The sequence below is a fragment of the Cervus elaphus genome, chromosome 25 (assembly GCF_910594005.1).
Source record: "Cervus elaphus chromosome 25, mCerEla1.1, whole genome shotgun sequence".
In the NCBI taxonomy this organism is placed as follows: domain Eukaryota; kingdom Metazoa; phylum Chordata; class Mammalia; order Artiodactyla; family Cervidae; genus Cervus; species Cervus elaphus.
This window is the reverse complement of record NC_057839.1, coordinates 59,096,696-59,116,222: the sequence shown is the minus strand read 5'-3', so window position 1 is coordinate 59,116,222 and position 19,527 is coordinate 59,096,696. Positions and strand designations below refer to the sequence as shown.

General features: G+C 47.4%; 1 protein-coding gene across 4 annotated transcripts in view; it reads left to right on the top strand.

Moving 5' to 3' along the window:
• Positions 1-19,527, top strand: part of TRIO (trio Rho guanine nucleotide exchange factor) — a 354,591-nt gene that overhangs the window by 248,525 nt on the left and 86,539 nt on the right. For all 4 annotated transcript variants that reach the window (XM_043887107.1, XM_043887109.1, XM_043887111.1 and 1 more), the window contains exons 30-33: positions 330-520; positions 2,463-2,564; positions 7,453-7,595; positions 8,190-8,289. In XM_043887107.1, coding sequence (XP_043743042.1) covers positions 330-520; positions 2,463-2,564; positions 7,453-7,595; positions 8,190-8,289 — 536 coding nt within the window. The remainder of the gene's footprint in view (positions 1-329; positions 521-2,462; positions 2,565-7,452; positions 7,596-8,189; positions 8,290-19,527) is intronic.

Sequence of the window (19,527 nt, the reverse complement as noted above, 5' to 3'; positions counted from 1 at the left end):
CCTGTATGGAGCATGCTTGTGTGTGAAAAGCTGGAAGGGACATTGAGTGATGGGGTGCTTAAAGCATATCTCGGATGGTGAAGGAGGAGGACTTGCAGAATAAGGCTGCATTTGTTTTGAACAGGGGCCGGAATACATGCAAGGCTGTATTCTAGGAAGAATTATCCTCTGTCAGTGCTAGGGAGACTGGAGCCCAAGGCCCAGATGGGAAACTCTCATCTGGGATTTCATTGATGGGCCTCTTACAAACGTTTAAGCAGCCATAACACGGTCTCCTGCATCATTGTTTATTTCCTTTCAACTGACTGTGCCTTTTTTTCACGTCCTAGGGTTCGATGAGAACATTGAGTCTCAGGGAGAGCTGATCCTGCAGGAATCCTTCCAAGTGTGGGACCCAAAAACCTTAATCCGAAAGGGCCGTGAGCGGCACCTCTTCCTGTTTGAGATGTCCTTGGTGTTTAGTAAAGAAGTAAAAGATTCCAGTGGCAGAAGCAAGTACCTTTATAAAAGCAAATTGTTTGTAAGTACAGGACTTCAGAATTGTAAGTTTAAAGGTGACACAATTGCAGTTTTTTTATGATTAGAGAAAAGTTAGCATTGGTTGCCTTCAGTTTTAACCTCTCAAACTGTTCTAAACTATCTGAAAATCATCTGAAATAGTCCTATTTTCATCTTCAGTGAAATACTGACATTCTTGAATCCACTAGAGGGCACTTGTGAGTGTGACCATCCCTAGGTGTAGGAAACTTGGCTTTTTCTAAATTATTTAAGATCTAACTGTGGGATAAGAGAACACTTTATAAGTGAACTTAAATTATTTATCTCCTGCGTGCCTTAACTAGCTTTATAGATAAATCGAGCATATCAGACTGTGGTTAAGTAAGTTCTCACATTATTATAATTAATGTTTCATTCATCAGCATTGGAATTTACTTAAGCAGTCTTACAGTGGCTTACTGTGGGCTATTAATGATGAAGCTTGATTTTTTTCATTAAAAATAAATTTAAGAAAAATAAATGATCTTAGCGGTTCTTCCAGCAGCAAAGTACAATTATTAGAGAAAATCGTGTAAGCAAAAATCACTTTAAAAATCCAGATGCCCTCCATCCCCTGACTTCCACCCAGAGACAGCTTCCCTGCGGTCCTTGACAGATACAGCAATGCATTTAAAATCTCCTTTAACTTGTCAGTGTACTTCCTGTCAAGAGAAACATGCCTGGTTCTTTTTTCCACAGGTAGCAGCCCCCCCAAGTCTCTATAAACCACAAGTCAACGCTCAGAAAAGTCTCTGACAGGTGTCAACCTCCAGGTCCCCTGACCTCCACCTCCCCTTCATAGGCAATACCTCAGAGGGCTCTCAACACAGTATTTCTGGGCAGGGTCAGGCAGGGGGAGGAAAAATCACTGTTGGAGAATAGAAAGTGCAGGCAAATTTGGTTTCTTCACCAGATGTGGCAGATCACTTATACATGTTGGTAGAAATTTGGAATTTGGACAACTTACACATTTCTATGATATCCTCATATTAATCAAAGTCCCAGAACAATAGAATACGACCAAGCATAGAAATCATCTTAATAATCACCTGGAGTTTACACGTTCAAGCTAATGGCTTTCATACCACTTTCTTTGGCTTGTGTCCTGCTTGAGATTGTCTTTTGGACCACAGCCTGCCTGACATCATTTTAGATCATATTGTAACTGCAGAGAAAAAATGCAGCATTCCTGGCTAGCCATTTCACTAGCTGGCTTTAATCAGTCCTTAGAGACCACTCTAGTTTGTTTTAGAAGCTGATACATCTTCACTTAATTTATCTTTTAAAAGTTAAGGTTCTCTCAGAGGCCAGATTATGAATCACTTCCCTTGCTGGAAGGGAGAGAATGCATTAGGATGAACTTGATTATTGAGGGGGGGATGAAGATGTTGACCTGTACCTCCACCCCTGCAAATGCATGTAATTACAGACAGAAAGTTTGTCTCTTCGCCCTTAAAATGATTGGTGAACTACTGTACATTAATGCTATTGATAAGCACATTGGAAAATAACTGAGCTTTAAATCACCATTTGTCTTCTGTGAAGCTGCTTCGATAATGAAGATTCATGGCGGCAGCTCAGTTGCAACTAGGACAGACTCATCTTAGTGTTTACAAGATTGAAAATAGTCAACTCTTGATTTTCCAGATAATAAGAGTTTTCAGCTATTTTGGTTTTCCTGACTTGGCCTGTTGACCTGCATTGGAATTTCCAGGTAGAAGTGCTCAGAGGAAGCGAAAGAGATGAAGCCAATCTTGGGTAGCCTAAGAACAATATTTCCTCATTTTAACTGGAGCGAGATCCAAAGACTGTGTATCAGTGTAAACAAACTGTGTCTTACAACGCAGCTGGAACATGAGTCACCAAAAATGACTCGCTCTCTGTTCTATACCCGCCTAATCGTGCAATTGTCTTTTTTTATCCAGACCTCAGAGCTGGGTGTCACAGAGCATGTTGAAGGAGACCCTTGCAAATTCGCGCTGTGGGTGGGGAGGACGCCAACTTCAGATAATAAGATTGTCCTTAAGGTACGTCCACTGAAGCTAGGGAATACGCTCTGTGACATGTTCACCGTATCTGTTACACGTGTGTCTTTTCCTGTTGTTGAAACAGGTTGTCGTGTCCTTTTTTTGTTCCCTTGGTGGCCCCTAAGCTTGGTGATTACCGCAGAAAGAACAGTAGGATGAATCTATGGTGGTATTCTAGTGGTGCAAAATCTTGAGCTAAACTTTTGTTGCCTGTGAAAGTTCACATGAAGAAAGTTCTTTCTCACCTTCTCCATGCTTCCAGTCTTGTAGAGTGTTTTTTTAAAAGTGAGTGTTTATCCAGGGTGATTGTTTAAGAGATACAGCAAGTCAAGGTACAAAAGGAGGGAGCTATGGACCAGTAGCTCCCATTGTACACTTGACCTCTGGTTTCCAGAGGAAGATAAGCATCGATGCATCTGTGAGGACCTTTGACACTTTCAAGGCTGAATGTGCCCAGAATCTCTATGGGGTCCTAGATTCTTTGGTTTTCTAGTTTGGAAGCAGAGGAGGGCGGGGGGCATGATCAGGTATGGGGTTTTGTATGTTATTGTTTGAAGTGTTCATAAACACTGAGGTTTTGAGTATATAGTCTTTGAGAGAAGAATATATCTTTGAATATTTTATTTGAACTCTGTTTTGATTATACTGACCTCTCCTAGGAATGATGGAGGACTCTAAGGATGTCTTAGGGACTTCCCTCCTCCCATGTTTAAGAAAATACAGATGGAACTGTCTTTTTGAGCTGTCTGGAAAGACCATAAGAAACTTCAGGATGTTTGGGGGCAGATGTAGCTGAAGATTTGTAGAATATTGGGAGATGAGCCAGCAGCTTAATGGGCCTCTGGTGTGTGGACTAGCATGTTAGTGATTTTGTCTTTTACATTCCTTTTCATCTCTCTACCGTATTTCCAGCGACTGTGAGGTATTCAACAATACTGCACTCTCATGGAGTGGCCACTGACTATGGAATCCATTGTGTTCCTAAGGTCTTTATTCACATGGAAATGGCGGATTGTTTTGCAATGAATATATAATTAGCAACCCAGTGTATTTTTCTTGTTAGTCCTGGCATAAGCCCTATAAAATATAAATTGCACTGATAGCTAGTTATTAGATAGCTGAGCTTTTTCTAAGGCATAAAATTTCAAAGTATATTCAAGACCTGAAAACTTCCAACTTTGGTTGAGTGTTTCTCCAGATTAGCTGCAGTGACAAATGCCCAAGGGTGCATATGAGAAATCATGCCAGATATTTTAGTCAGATATGTTATTGTTTAGACATATTTATTATGTCCTAAATGAAATACCCATGATGCAATTGAACAGTCCGATTTCCTACAGGTTTTACCAAATGAAAGTTTGTTTTCTAGGGAATTGGGGATAGTATTTTTCTGACTTCTAGCAAGAGAGTAAAGGAAATGATGTCCTTAGTAATTTCAGAGATTGCTTGGTGGCGGTGGTGGTGGATATTTTCACAGTGGTGATGGTGGTTATGGCACAGATGGTGGTGCGGGCATAAATAGTGGTGGTGATGGTGTAGGTGGTAGTGGTGGTCGTGTGAGCACTGGTGGGTATTTTAGCAGTGGTGGTGGCTATGGTGTAGGTCGTGAGGGTGTAGACAGTGGTAGGGATGGTGGTGAGGGTGTAGACAGTGGTAGGGATGGTGGTGAGGGTGTAGACAGTGGTAGGGATGGTGGTGAGGGTGTAGACAGTGGTAGGGATGGTGGTGAGGGTGTAGACAGTGGTAGGGATGCTGGTGAGGGTGTAGACAGTGGTAGGGATGCTGGTGAGGGTGTAGACAGTGGTAGGGATGCTGGTGAGGGTGTAGATGTTGGTGGAGGTGGTGGTGGTGGGTATTTTAGTGGTGGTGGTGGTTATGCAGTAGATGCTGGTGAGGGTGTAGACAGTGGTAGGGATGCTGGTGAGGGTGTAGACAGTGGTAGGGATGCTGGTGAGGGTGTAGATGTTGGTGGAGGTGGTGGTGGTGGTTATGCAGTAGATGCTGGTGAGGGTGTAGACAGTGGTGGGGATGCTGGTGAGGGTGTAGACAGTGGTAGGGATGCTGGTGAGGGTGTAGACAGTGGTGGGGATGCTGGTGAGGGTGTAGACAGTGGTGGGGATGCTGGTGAGGGTGTAGACAGTGGTGGGGATGCTGGTGAGGGTGTAGACAGTGGTGGGGATGCTGGTGAGGGTGTAGACAGTGGTGGGGATGCTGGTGAGGGTGTAGACAGTGGTGGGGATGCTGGTGAGGGTGTAGACAGTGGTAGGGATGGTGGAGGAGGTGGCTGTTTTAGCGCTGGTGGTCGTTACGGTATAAGTGGTGGTGAGGGAGTAGATGGTGGTGTGAAGTGCAAGTTGCCCAGTCGTGTCCGACTCGTTGCGACCCCATGGATTGTATAGTCTTGAAATTCTCTAGGCCAGAATACTAGAGTGGGTAGCCATTCCCTCCTCCAAGGGATCTTCCCAACCCAGGGATCAAACCTAGGTCTCCAGCATTGCAGGTGGATTCTTTACCAGCTGAGCCACCAGGGAAGCCCATGATGGTGGCAGTGGTGGTGAAAACCTGAAACTGTTCATCACTCAGTTGTGTCTGACTCTGTGCGACCCCAGGGACTGTAGCCCGCCAGGCTTCTCTGTCCACGGGATTCTCCAGGCAAGAATCCTGGAGTGGGGTTGCCATTTCCTTCCCCAGGGGATCTTCCCGACCCAGGCCTTGAATCTGGGTCTCCTGCATTGCAGACAGATTCTTCACCGTCTGAGTCACCGGGGAAGCCCAGTGGCGGCAGTGGACAGTAATGGTGGTAACAACAGTGATGGTGATGGCCCAGTAGTTGTAGAACAAAATTATGACCTTTTTTCACTTTTATAGTCTGAAAAGGAGAATTTTATTTCTAAATCCTTTCTTAAACAGATTGAGACTACTGAGAGTATGAAACAGGTTTTTCCCTTCTCCTAACCAAGTGGGACCTTTGTTGTTGTTGTTCAGATGCTAAGTTGTGTCCAACTCTTTGTGACCCCACGGGACCACAGCATGCCAGGCTTCCCTGTCTTTTGCTGTCCCCCGGAGTTTGCTCAAACTCATGTCCTTTAGGCAGACAAGTGGCCTGTGGCCACTAGAGTCGATGATGCCATCCAGCCGTCTCATCCTCTGTTGCCCCCTTCTCCTCCTGCCTTCAATCTTTCCCAGCATGAGGGTCTTTTCCAGTGAGTTGGCTCTTCCCATCAGGTGGCCCACGTATTGAAGCTTCAGTTTCAGCATCAGTCCTTCCAGTGAATATTCAGGGTTGATTTCCTGTACGGTTGACTGGTTTATTTAGTCCTCCAGCTGTGTTATCTTTCTTTTACTGTTTCTGAAAAATTGGTACTTTTTTTCCACATTTAATTTCTTCAAGTTTGGGAGAATTGCTCTCCATAAATGTAGTGCTAGGTTTGCTTTATTTAAATGATTGGGATCTTCTTTATTGCTGAGCCATGGTATGGATCGCCTCTGTTGTTGAAACCGTGCCAGATGTTCTCTCTCGGTCACTTCCCTTCGTTTAACCTCCCAAACATCTGTATCAGGCATGTAAATTCCAACAGTTCCATGTCGTTCACAGTTTCCATCCTGAGACACTTACTTCATGCACAGACTCCCCAGCTGCCTAATCTTTCTGCCTCCCTCCCCAGGAGAGGTGGGTTTTACTGCTCTCCTGACAGCCGATCTGGGAAGAGAAGCAAGAGGCTCCTTCTGTCCTTCATTTATTTCCCTCAATTTTCCCTCAACTGAGAAGACACATTCTCCAGTTAAAATATATTATTTAGAAAGAGAGTTCTCAGTCTTAATTTCCTTTCCCAGCATGGGCCTTGACAAAAACAAGGTCCACCATGAGAAAATGCTTGGGTTCCCCTCCCTGCCTGATCTCATGCGTAATCCCACTGACGATTGTTGTAATCATTCGCAGGGAATTATGCTTATATCATAGGAGGTGGATGTTTTCCGTAAGGAAATTAAAAACTGTTGCTAAGGTCCAGGTCATGTAAAAAGGGAGGGGGAAAGGAAAAAAAAAGCCATCTCCTTTGAGGCACCTTGAAAGAAAAATCTGGAAACTATGATGCCATATGTGTTCATTCAGTCAGTGCCTGTTGAGTGTCTGTGACGTGTCCTTTCCAGAGAACCTTTGTCCAGCGATGCAGTGGAGTTGAGGGAAGTCCACCACATGTAACTGGCTACAGTAGGCTGCCCTGGTCTATCCCAGCAGCCTGACACATGGTGGATTCAGGCAGAGTTTGAGGGGATGGGTGTGTGTGAGTGGATGTCCACCCCCAGGAATGCTGGCCTCTTCACCTACTGGCACTGTGACCTTGGGTACATTCCTAACGTGTCCAGGCTATGGGTCCTCCTCTAGGCAGGAGGATTAGGGAGGCCCGACTCCATAGGGTGCGAGTGGGGGTGGGGAACGGGTGCAAGTGGAGAATCGGTGCAGCTGCGCCTGTTGATCGTGAGTCCGAGGGGCGAGGTGGGTGGGACGGGAGGGCGCTGGTTCAGGTTGCTGCTGGTGCTCCAAGGGCCACGGGCCACTTACCTGCCTAAAGGAGCCCAGGACAGTTGGGTTTGGGGGCAGCTCTGTTTTCCTAGAATTTACCCAGGGCTGCTTAAAAAGTCTTGGGGCTAGGGAGTGATCAATTGCTAGACTATTCAGAGATCCAGAATACCATCAACACTACACAGAATGAAAACGGTCCAGATGACAGAATATTCAAAATTAGGGTCATTTATTGGGTGGCACGTTAAATATAGGATGTGGTTGCTTTTCTGCTGAAAAGTTAAGTTTTAAATAAACAACTCACGGAATGCGGGGACCTGAGTGTGGTCAGTGCAGTACCCTGACCAGCTCTTACTCTCTCTCCAGGCCTCCAGTATCGAGAACAAGCAGGACTGGATCAAGCATATCCGGGAGGTGATCCAGGAAAGGACCGTCCACCTGAAAGGCGCCCTGAAGGAGCCCATCCACATCCCAAAAACAGCTCCAGCCACGAGACAGAAGGGAAGGAGGTCAGTGTCTGGGGACGTTTTTTCAAGTTGGTGTTTATTTAAGGGCAGGAACAAGGCAGTGTTAACTAGTTTTTAAAAATCATTTTTCTCAAACATTTTGAGGAATGTTCTTTTTAAATACACTTCATACATAGTATCATCCTTCCTAATGAAATTGCTTTATCAAGACAGCCTCCTTCACCTTAAAGCCAATGAAAGTCTACATGCACATCCCTAATTTTCTTCCTTTTCCAACCAACTGTTAATCCATGTGCATGTGTGAATAGTGCCTGTGACCTTGGACGAGTCGTGTAGTATCTACACGTGTTTGCTTCTCGTCTCTAAAATGGCACTGACCATTTCAACTGTATTTGATCCCTGGGAGAACTAAGTGCAGTGGTAGATGGTAGACACGCAGCCCAGGGTCCAGCACAAAGCCTGTCCTCACTGAAGAGTGATTGACCATCATCAATGTTAATATCAGCTGCAGTCATACAGACCGATTCCCACTTCTTTGAACAAATCTGTTCTCCGTCCACTATCTGATGGACACTCTTCACCAGTCTTGAGGCGCAGACCCAGCAGTGTCAGGAATCTGCATCTTTGTGTCTCCAGGGATGGAGAGGATTTGGACAGCCAAGGAGACGGTAGCAGCCAGCCCGATACGATTTCAATCGCCTCCCGGACGTCTCAGAACACTCTGGACAGCGACAAGGTGAGCAGGAGCCAGCCCTTCTTGGGGGAGGTGCGTGAAGCCAGTCTCTGTGACGGACAGTTTGTCATCAGCGTTTCAGACGGTTGCCATGGGTTACGAGGGGTGCCAGGAGCAAAGACGGAGTGTCAGGATGAGAGGACTTGAACCCTGAGGATTCAGAAAAAAAATCACTCATCCTCTCCAGTGCCGTTGTGTGGTTTTCTGTGCGAGTGTCCCCAGGTCATGTGTTTACGCTTTTTTATTTTATATTAAGCAGAAGGCCCTATTGTCTGAAATTAATCTTACACAGAGCCCTGGTGCATAAAAGCGGGGCTGCTCTGACTGAAACAGGAGCAGTGGCATCTGCAGGGGGTGGGGGAGGCCTTGAGTCGCCGTGGCCTGACCACCAGGAGGCCCCAGGCTGGGCCTGCACCTGTGCTGACCACCAGGAGGGGGGATCTGATGTGCATCAAAGAAGTCTAGATTTCACCTTCTACAGCAGTGGCCTAGAGAGTCCCGTGATCCTGTCTTGATAAAATCAATAAACCTACAAAACAAACCGATAGAAGAAGTTGGACACCGGAGCTTACGTGATGCACAGGTGACTAGAGGGCCCTGTAAAGGCCAGTGGGGGACACTGATGTCCCAGGGCCCTCTGTCCCTACCGAGAGGAGCACCTGCCCGGTTCACTTTCTAGAGGACCAGGCCAGGTTCTTGAAACAAATTATTTAACAGCAAGTAAGGGTTTCATTCGGAGAAGGCAATGGCAACCCATTCCAGTACTCTTGCCTGGAAAATCCCATGGACGGAGCAGCCTGGTGGGCTGCAGCCCACGGGGCCTCGAAGAGTCTGACACAACTGAGCGACTTCACTTTCACTTTTCACTTTCACGCATTGGAGAAGGAAATGGCAACCCACTCCAGTGTTCTTGTCCGGAGAATCCCAGGGATGGGGATGCCTGGTGGGCTGCCGTCTATGGGGTCACACAGAGTCGGACGTGACTGAAGCGATGCAGCAGCAGCAGCAGGGGTTTCGTTGGGCTTTGCTCACAGCTCAGTTGGAAAAGAGTCCTCCCGCAATGCAGGAGACCCCGGTTCAATTCCTGGATCAGGAAAATCCACTGGAGAAGGGATAGGCTACCCACTCCAGCATTCTTGGGCTTCCCTGGTGGCTAAACTGGTAAAGAATCCGCCTGCAATGCGGGAGACTGGGTTCGATCCCTGGGTTGGGAAGATCCCCTGGAGAAGGGAGAGGCTACCCGCTCCAGTATTCTGGCCTGGAGAATTCCATGGATCGTATAGACCATGGGGTCGCAAAGAGACACAGCTGAGCGATTCTCACTCACTTACTCAAGGGTTTCACTGAACTTGCCATCGGTTCAGGATTCCTGGGTAGTTTCTTAGTGTTTGACTCTGGACTTCCCCACGTGAGTTCCCCATGTGAGATCCCCCCAGGTTCTAGGGTCTGTGTGTGCTCAGCGACAGCCCACTTAGCGCCCCAACCTCCCGTCTCTCGGGAACAACTGCTGTCAAAGGAGAGAGCCCGGCATCGGGGCCGCTTCCCACAGCTGGTCTCAGGGCCCAGACATGGCTTTTTTCTCATTCAGCTTTGCAGAAGAATTCACGGAATTGACTGTTGTTTCCAGGACAGAAGTAAGTAGGTTTAAAAATGTTTTCCTCGCCGCTTTTATTTTTCAGAATCCTTCTAATTTGAGTAATTAGCTCTTTCCCAGCCTCCTTTTTGACTTCACTAAGTGATAAGTCCCAGAACTTAGACTTGCTTCGAGTACCAGAGAACAAATCTCTTTGATTGGAGAACAAAAAAAAACAGTGTCTCATTTGATTTTGTTCCAAGCTCAGTGTATTACATTCAGCAAGTATTTCTCGCCAGTAGTAATAATGAGGAATAAGATAAATGAGCTATTCAGACATTCGGTGCCTAATAGCCTCTCTCTGCAGCCCCACCCATAGTCTTGCAGTTAAGAAAATAAATTGAACTTGGACATTTTTCTTTAGAGTAATCCCGAGTATTTTCTTAAAAAAAAATAATAATTGAGGTAATTGGGTTATCTAAACAGTTGCACAAGACTTCCACCTGAAGGAAAAGTCCGAAATAACCATGGCTCATGCCGAGGGGACCAGCCGCCTTCATCCAGACCCACTCACAGACCCCCCCGACGCTGAGGCTTAGCATCACACCCCCGCTGGGGGCCCACCAGGCCCCAAACTCAGTCTTCCCGGATATTCTCTCATGGATCTGGTCTGGGTCTATCTGAGTTTAAAAGTGTACTTTTTTAGGGAATTCCCTAGCGGCCTGTTGTCGAGGACACAGCGCTTTCCCTGCTGAGGGCGTGGGTTCAGTCCCTGGACTGGGAACTAAGATCCTATAAAAGCAAGGTGCTAGCTATACATACATAAGTGTGTATGTAAAGTTTCTTCTAAAAATAAGTTATTTGATTGAAATTGCCAGAGAAACATATGTGTAAAAAGCTCTGCCTTTTGGAAAGGATGTTCGGGGCCTTCCCCGGGATTGGTTCCAGAAGAAAGGTAACTTTGTTTCTCTCTGGCAGTTTCTGTGTAGATGGGTGGTGGTGAGAGTTGGGAAGTAATCCCTGCATCTGGTAAGGGGGGCTCCTGGTTTTCCAGCCCCCGACTCTGGAGGTGCAGCTGCCTGGCACCAGGCCGTGCCTCTGGCCCCCCACAGAACCGGGGTCCCGAGCGCCCCGTCCCATGACCTGCAGTTGACTGGCGTCCACAGGAGGTTTACCTCAGAAATAAAGCTCCGTCCTGGAGTTGGGAAGAGTTCGCTCGTTCTGCTTGGAATAGGCCTCTAGGAACTCAGAATCGAGCCTGCACAGCTCCTGTAGAAAAATAAGGCATTATCCTAGGAACTGTTGCTTTTAAGGCAGCAAGTTCTAGTGCCTTATGAGAAAGAAGGAATCAAACACTCACAAAAGCATGGGTTTGCAGAGATTAGTCATTTTACACTGGGGATCTACTGGGGTATTAGAATTATTAAAGAGCCGCCTTGTAAGTATCTTATCCCTGAAGGTAATTCACCAGTTTCGGTTTACCTCCTCTCACACCCGATCTCTGAACTTCCTTCCGAACCCCCACCCACCCCCAGGGCCACTTCTGCAGCCTATAGCCCCGGGGCCGCGGAGGCAGTGGCCCCATCCTCAGCCTCACGTCCTCATGACTCTGAAGCACGGGCAGTGACACGCCAAAGCTGTTGACTGCAGTGGTGGTGGCATGTGTTTAACGCCCCTCCTTGAGGCCACAGGTCTCCAGTAGGCTCAGAAGTACGCCAAAGGGCTGACATGTCCTCCTCAGGCCGGGGAGCTGCAGGGGCCTGTCTCCTTTCGCTCTGGGCTCTGCATTCAGGAGAACGAGCCGCGTGGATGCGTGGGGTTTGGAGGGGCCATACCCCCGGAGCCTCATACAGGGCACGGCCCGTGTCTGCGACCACACACACACACATGGGCCTGCACACGCGTGTTCTCCGCTTTCTTCTTGCAGCCATCTCCCTGTCTGTACTTCTCTGATAGAACATTTCAGGGTCAGTCGATGACTCAGGAGGATACATTTAGGAAACAGCCTCCTTTTCTGAGTCAGTTTGTAAAATGCACTGTTGCACTGAACTGGGCTTAGCCAGAAAACCCTCCTCTTATCTCTGAGGCAGTTAACTTTTTGTATGTCTCGAGGTTCTTCCCGCCCTCCATATTTCAGGTTTAAACAGCCTCTGCTGACAGAGGCAGATAGGTCTGGCAAGCGCAATTACTTAACCATATTCTGCCTCTTGGACCTCATTTACGATGTCTGTTATGAGTTAGTTGTTATCATGGAGTTTGGTTCCCTTTCAGAAACTGGGTGGGGGGATGTTTTTGACTTGGCCTCTTGGAGAATTCTTGAGGAAAAATTATCTGCCCAGAGCTGTAGTGACTCTCAGACGAGGCGCAAAAGGTTTTGAGTCTGTGAAGGAGGGGCCGCTGGAGACCCCCACTTTCCAGGGGACACCGTTAACCGATGCAGACCATGGGTCCCCACGAGGACCTTTCTTTCCTTGAAATGTCGGTTTTGAAATAGGCCATCTCTCTGTCTCAGATGTAAGTTCAGCACTGATTCCTGCTCATCTCAATGGTATTGTGCTGATAAAGTGATCTCATGAAATTATGATTTGGGTTCCAAAGGAATCAGACGCTTGCCAGATTCTTACCTCATTTGTCCTGAGCTTGCCTCCCCGAGGTAGGGAGGAGAAGCCTCCGGGGCCCCAAGGGGATGAGGGAGGCCTGATGACCCTCTGGGCCACCCAGCAGCAGCGAGAGGAGCCAGGAGCAGAATGTGGGTTTAATTACCTGTGGCTCTACACCCTGTGATTTCACACTAGAGCTGAGTATAAGCTACGTACTTCTAGCATATTAAAGGAACATTTTTTAATATTTTTTTCCTTCTATCTTCTTTATTAGTCTTGTGGTTTGCTTCATATAACAAAAATTTATATACATATAAGGAAAATACAAAACATGAGCATCAAATATAGGCTATTACAGAACAAAGCATCTTGAAGTCGGGGTGGAAAAAGCAGCCAAGGCAAGCCGGGGCAGCCTACAGGAAAGGGGCCCAGGCCAGCAGGGGGCTGGGTGTGAGCCTTCTTCAGGGCTAAGGCCACGCAGGTCTTATTTGTAATGAGCGAGACAGTCACTTGAGATTGGTACTTGGCATCCTCTGCCATAAGCTTGTGATGTGAATGTATGAGTCCACACATTTAGAAAAATAAACGGTTTCAGTTATTTTTCATGAAGTGTATTTAGCACTACGTTGGGGATATGAAATTTTATGTAGTTTAAAAAGTCAGTAAACCTCTGGGAAGCGACAGTCTCCACCGTAGGAACTTGGACGGGTTTACACAGCTTGTAGTGCCGTGGCAGTATATAAAGTAATTAATGCCAGTACATTTTAAAATGTGGCTGGATTCACGTTTTTAAGAAAGGAAACCTGCGTCCAGCCTTCTTGGGAAGTGCCTCCCGCTTGCATTCAGCCTCACTGCTCACATACCTGGCCTATGTGCCAGCCCCCTTAAGCTCATGCTCTCCCCTCTGCCTGAAACTGCCAGACGCAAGAGGGAGCCTTGACTCAGAGCATCCGCCCCACCGGCGGGCTTTGCCAGAGCCTCCCAGGGCCTCCCATGGGCTTGCCCTTGTAGGCATGAAATTGAGTCACTCCATCCAGAAGCCTTTCCATTGACAGCACATAGTTTTAATTCCCGGGCATCAGAGTCCTAGCTCTGCCCAGAGGGTGACGAGTAGAGTAAGCAAAGTCTTTAACATCCAGCGGTAGATGATTGGGCTTCCCTGGTGGCTCAGACGGTAAAGGATCTGCCTGCAATGCAGAAGATGCAGGTTCGATCCATGGGTCAGGAAGATCCCCCTGGAGGAGGAAATGGCAACCCAATCCAGTATTCGTGCCTGGAGAATTCCATGGACAGAGGAGCCTGGCAGAATACAGACCATGGAGTTGCAAAGAGTCAGACACAGCTGAGCAGGGAGGGGCTCCCCAGCCAGGCCTCTCTCTGCTTCTCAGCAGCCTCTGCACCTCAGTTTCCTCATCTGTAAAAGAGGACAATACTGCTCCCCACTCCAGGACTGTGAGTATTAAAAGTGTGCATTTAGAACAGTGCCTTGCGTGTCCTGAGTGCTGCATAGGTTTTAGCTATGACTGTGTCTTCATTCGAAAAAGTGCCTCCTTCTCAGCCACTCATTATTTGCTGTTGCAATCGCTATACACTGGCTTCTTAATGAGCACTTTTTTGTTGTTTTATTTAAAAAAAATTTTAATTAGAGCATAATTACTTTATTGTGATGACTTTTGCAGTACATCAACGTGCATGGGCCTCAGGTACACATGTGTCCCCTCCCCCTGGAACCGCCCATCCCACCCCTCTAGGCTGTCACAGAGCACTGGCTTTGGGTTCCCTTCATCATCCTTTGAACTCCCACTGGTGATCTGTTTACAAATGGTGTGTATATGTTTCAGTGCTATTTGCTTACATCATCCCACCCGCTCCTTCCCCTACTATATCCAAAACGTCTGTGTCTCCTTCGCTGCCATGCAAGTCGCATCATCAGTACTATCTTTCTAGATACCATCCACGCATGCATGCCAAGTCACTTTAGTTGTGCCTAACTCTTTGCAACCCTATGGACTGTAGCCCACCAGGCTCCTCTGTTCATGAGATTTTGTCCAGGCACGAATACTGGAGTGGGTGGCTATTTCCTCCTCCAGGCAATCTTCCCTGACCCAGGGATCGAACCTGCAACTCCTGCATTGAAGGCTGATTCTTTACCTCTGAGCCACCCGGGAAGCCCTCCAGACTCCATATGTATGTGTTAATATACGATATTTGTCTTTCTCTTCCTGACTGACTTCACTCTGTATGACAGGCTCTAGGTTCGTCCACCTCATTAGAACTGCCTCAAATGCGTTCCTTTTTATAGCTGAGTAATATTCCACTGTGTACTTGTACTACAACTTCCTTATCCATTAGCTGAGCACTCTGGATTGCAGTGGATTTAGAAGCTGTGTTCGTTAGAAGCTTGAAGCTGTGCTAAAGGTAAACTGCTCAGATTTAGCACCTGGACTTTCGCATCTTGGTGTCTCAGCAGTAAACACTGACCACATACCGAATGGGCAGCCTCTGAAGAAGGGGAGTCTCTCGCTTGAGACGTTTTCCCAACGTTCTCTTCTTTAGTCCTACCGTATCAGCTGCACACGTGTATGGTGATGACTCCATGCTGTTCACGAGGTTGATCCATGCATCCCCAGGTGTGAGGCCATCCATCACCCCCTGTGCAGCCCAGGCCGGGTGCTGCCTCGCAGGAACGCGCAGGGGACACCCTCCCCGCGGGCAGCCTGGCGAGGGTAGCACCTGGCATTGGTTCCCTCTATCTTTCCAAGTGACTGTGGCTGTTTATAATTTTAACAAGTTTCTTCAGTGTGCCCATAAAGCCACAAAATGAATGCAGTCTTTGCTGAATTGAGTTAATCAGAAAAACAAAGTCCGCCCCATGCTAGGGTAGAAAGCCTCAGTTCTTAGAAAAGGCAGATATTTTTCAAAAGTACAACTTCAGGCATAACGGCAACAGAAGTGTTTCTAAAAACAGTGGCGGATCAAGAAGTGCTTTTCAATGTAAAGGTTATAGTACCCATCAAAGTCACTGTTGACGACGGTGGCCCATCTTTGATTCCTACTCAAGGCGAATGGTTTATTCTCCCTCTTCTCTTGTGGGAGGGAAGCAGTCGGCTGGTTACCTGCCTGCTATACCTTAGTTCTTCAGGGGATAAAGAAAGAGGCCTTTCAACCGAACGTTTTTGGATAAGGGCTGCTCACTCAGCAAACACAGCAAGCAGGCTCCTCTGGGCACCCTTGTCCTACCCGTGGTCTTGCTTTCCAGACCTGTGATTGAAAGGAGCACACCGGCGTCCAGCCATCTGCTCTCTGACCTTCCTTTCTTTCTTTTTTTTTTTTTTTGACCTTCCTTTCTTTTCCCGCTTTCTAAGTCAGCGAAGCTCCTCAGTCCTGCCCCGCAGCTCAGCTCTCAGAACCTGCCCAGCACGGTCCGGTGCCTCTGGTTCTGACATGTTCAGAGTGAGGGCAGGTGTGGCATGGACCCAGCTTCTGCAGAGCCCAGAGGCCTGGTACCCAGGAGCTGTCTTCTCTCTGCTTTGCCTGGCTTTTCACACTTAAAGTTTGCCTTTTCAAATATATCTTTCCAGTTGAACTTCTTGGCATGCTTTTGTTTTAACCTTTTTATTTATTTTTGGCCGTGCTGGGTTCCCCTTGCTTTTGCACAGGCTTTCTCCAGTTGTGGCAAGCAGGGGCCATCCTTCGTTGCCAAGTGCCCAGGTTTCTCACTGCAGTGGCTCCTCTTGTCGCAGAGAACAGGCTCTCGGGCGCTTGGGCTTCAGTCATTGCAGCACGTGGGCTTAGTCTTTGTGACTCCAGAGCCCAGGTTCAGTGGTTGTGGCACATGGGCGTTGTGGCACATGGGCTTAGTTGCCCCAAGACAGGTGGGATCTTCCTGCCCCAGGGATGGAAGCCACGTCTCCTGCGTTGGCAGGTGGACTCAGCCACTGCACCACCAGGGAAGTCTGAGTTTCTTGACACCGTAACTGTCCATTGCATCTCACATGTGTCACAGTCAAGGAGGACTTCCAAAAGTTATTTTCAAGTCAAAAACCAGTGTGTGATCACATTACTAATGAGGAAAGGGTTAACCTCCCTGGAAAAAAAAAAAACTAAGCGTTTCTTTCCTGAAGAAAATGTTGGCTATGGTAAGCTGCTGCTTTGGGAAAAGTTTTTTCTCATAGATTTCTTTTTGTTTTCTTTTTCCTTTTTCCCCCTTCTTTCTCTTGGCAGGGGGAGGGTGCTGAGAAACATGGCAGTTTTGCCATCTCAGCCGTTTCTCAGTTCTCGCAGATGTTTTTCACCCAGATGTGCAAGAGACTCACAGCGGTCCTCTTGGAAACCCAGCAGCAGGTTTTGTGATGGCTTGTCCTGTGAACTTGGCCTTGGGGTTGGGGTGAGCAAGGGGCCTGGTGGTCACATGGTTGGGATGGCTGCTGATAAGCCCAAGCCTCCAGCCTCCACCGAGTGGCCCAGGGAGCAAGCAGCTGGGTGGGTAAGAAGGTGGGTAATGCACGTCCTGGGGGGGTTGTTTTGGCTGCCGGCGTGGCCTGTCTCTTGTAACCACAGCCACTGACGGAGCCATGCCTTCCAATCCCCTTTAGTTGAGGAACCACTCTCTGCTCTATGTGAATCTCCCGCAGAACCCTTAGTGCAGTTTCTGAGGGCCTACGCTGTCCTGGACTGGAGGATGTGACTTTTGAGGGTTGTACACTCTGCCCTGAGGGGAGGTGGCTTTTATTAGCCCGAATCCTCCCTCCTTCTGAAGTGCTCTCAGAAAGTTGGTCCAACACCCCCCTGCAGCCAGTCTGAGGTACTGGAAGCAGATTAACTTGCAGCGAGGGCTACACCATCTTTGCGTGAGTCATCAAGAGCCCCTCTTCCTCTGGCGGAGCCTGGCCCACAGCTCACTTGGGAGCTGGTCATTCGAGCCAGGTGTAGGCTGTTGTCTCACAAGCCGTGCATTCTTAGAATACAAACACAGCTCGTTACAGAGCTCCAGGGAGGGGCTGCGGGAGCCCAAGAGGCGGGTGAGAAGCCCCCAGCCATGGCTCCGCTTCAGTTACTGTCCTTGCCTGGGTTCAGGCGAAGGAAAATAGTAAAACATGGTTTCTCCAGAAAACATAAAAAAAAGTCAGTTCCATTCTGTGTGGTGGTGGTTGAAGGTTCGCGTGCCTGCAGCACAGAGGCTAAAGAATCTCCCTGCAGGGCAAGAGTCCTGGGTGCGGTCCCTGGGACGCGACGAGTGTTTCTTCCTTTTGGGTGAAGCACAGCAGCTTATTCATTTTCGGTCATTGAGAGAATTCAGGCAAAGTGATTCTGGTTTGATTCTGCTAACTGTGTGTGCATTTGGGTTGTTGGAGTTCCCCTGGCCGCCTTTTCAGAGGGACACAGGTGGTCTTGGAGGAGGCATTTCATTATAAAATATCCACAGGCCCATGCTCCAATTAAGACCGTTTTACTACCAGGCTTTTTAATCACCACGTGTAATTTTTTTTAAGGTGGAAAACAGAAGTAGTGGGGGAAAATATCTTCTGATGAGAATGTCACAAGAGTTACTGTATGCCATGGGGATTGAGATTTTCATAAATTACAATCCTACACTGCGTTTGGTAAGGAGCCCATGATGCAAGTCTATAAAATATATAGATGTGAAAAAGATAAGGTGAAAACTTTCACAAAACATGGTTGAAAAGGAAAAGTAAATTTCTAAATTAGATAAATGGAATGGTAACTCCTTCAACATAGTCATGAAATTATGTCACTAGGGGTAGAAATAAACAGGTAAATAAAGACCTGTTAATGATGTAAAATATATATATAATTATGTATAATATATAGCCTAAACTTTTTCTTACTAGGAGTTTACTCCTACTTACTAGGAGTTCTACTTGAAAGGCTATAATGACTTGCACTGATACTTCAAAATATTTAAGTCTTTCATACAAAAAAAGTTTGTTTTTTTCAATTAACAAGCCTGGTTTTAAAGACAAGCTTTGGAATAAGTTTAAAACATTCAAACGTGAACACTGAGACAGAAATGCACGGTTGTCTCTTCTCTGGACTAGAAAATGTCCATTTAATCCTTCTCTTATAAATTCATGCAGGCAATTCGTATGGGAAAACTCAGCTTATTCTTAGGGGCAGTGCTGAAAAGATACAATTTTTTTTTTTTTTTACGATAATTCTAGCACTCTTTGAAAATATTCTTCTGATACTAGATTTTGTTACTAAGTTCCCTAAAGCCTTTGAAAAAGAATTTTGACTCAGTATGCAGTTCTTTGTCAGAACAGGCTTGATTTTCATTTCTCAGGCCCTGTCAAGGGCACAGATGTTTCCAATAGTTTTGATTACTGCGCAAGGGGCTGGAACTCCGAGCCAGAAAGAGCGTCCAGCTTCATCCCTCTGGGCCACCCCGTCCTCTCTTCTCACCCTGCCCCCACGACAGAACCCCCAGCAGTCTGAGAAATCCCCTGCAGTGGGGAAGGAGGCCGGCACAGGCTGGTGATGAAGGGGCAGTGTCTGAAGTTGAGCTTCCCAGGGCCGAGCCGGGGTGGTGACGCGCCGGGACCATGCGGCAGGCCGGGTGGATGTCCTGGGAGAGCTCGGCCAAAGGAAAGGGCTGTAGGAAGTGTGGGCTGGGGGTGCCCGGCGAGCTGGGCTCCTCACCACCGCTTGTCCATGGGTCACGTTTCCCTGGGATGGGAAACATTCCTCCTTTTTGTTACAGGGATTAACCGCTTCCATAACATGGGTCTTTTTGTGGGTTTTTTTTTTTTTTTTACGAGGGAAATTCTTCTCCACGCTGGGCCTCTGCCCTTAACCTTGTAACATCAGCCCCTTCAGTTCTCAGAGAAGCAGGAAAGAATCAGCGTGGTTTTTCCAAAGAAAAGTTTGTGAACTTTTAGAAGGGGGGGGGTGGTCAGTTACTGGTGGAAATTGTCCTTTGCCGCCTAGCAAAGAAAGTTCCTTTTGTCGACATTTAAGCTTTATTTTGGACGAGTTTTGTTTTGTTTTGCTTTCTGGGGTTGTCTAGTGGACATGTGTTTCTTATTCTAACTATCCGAACTTGCTCTG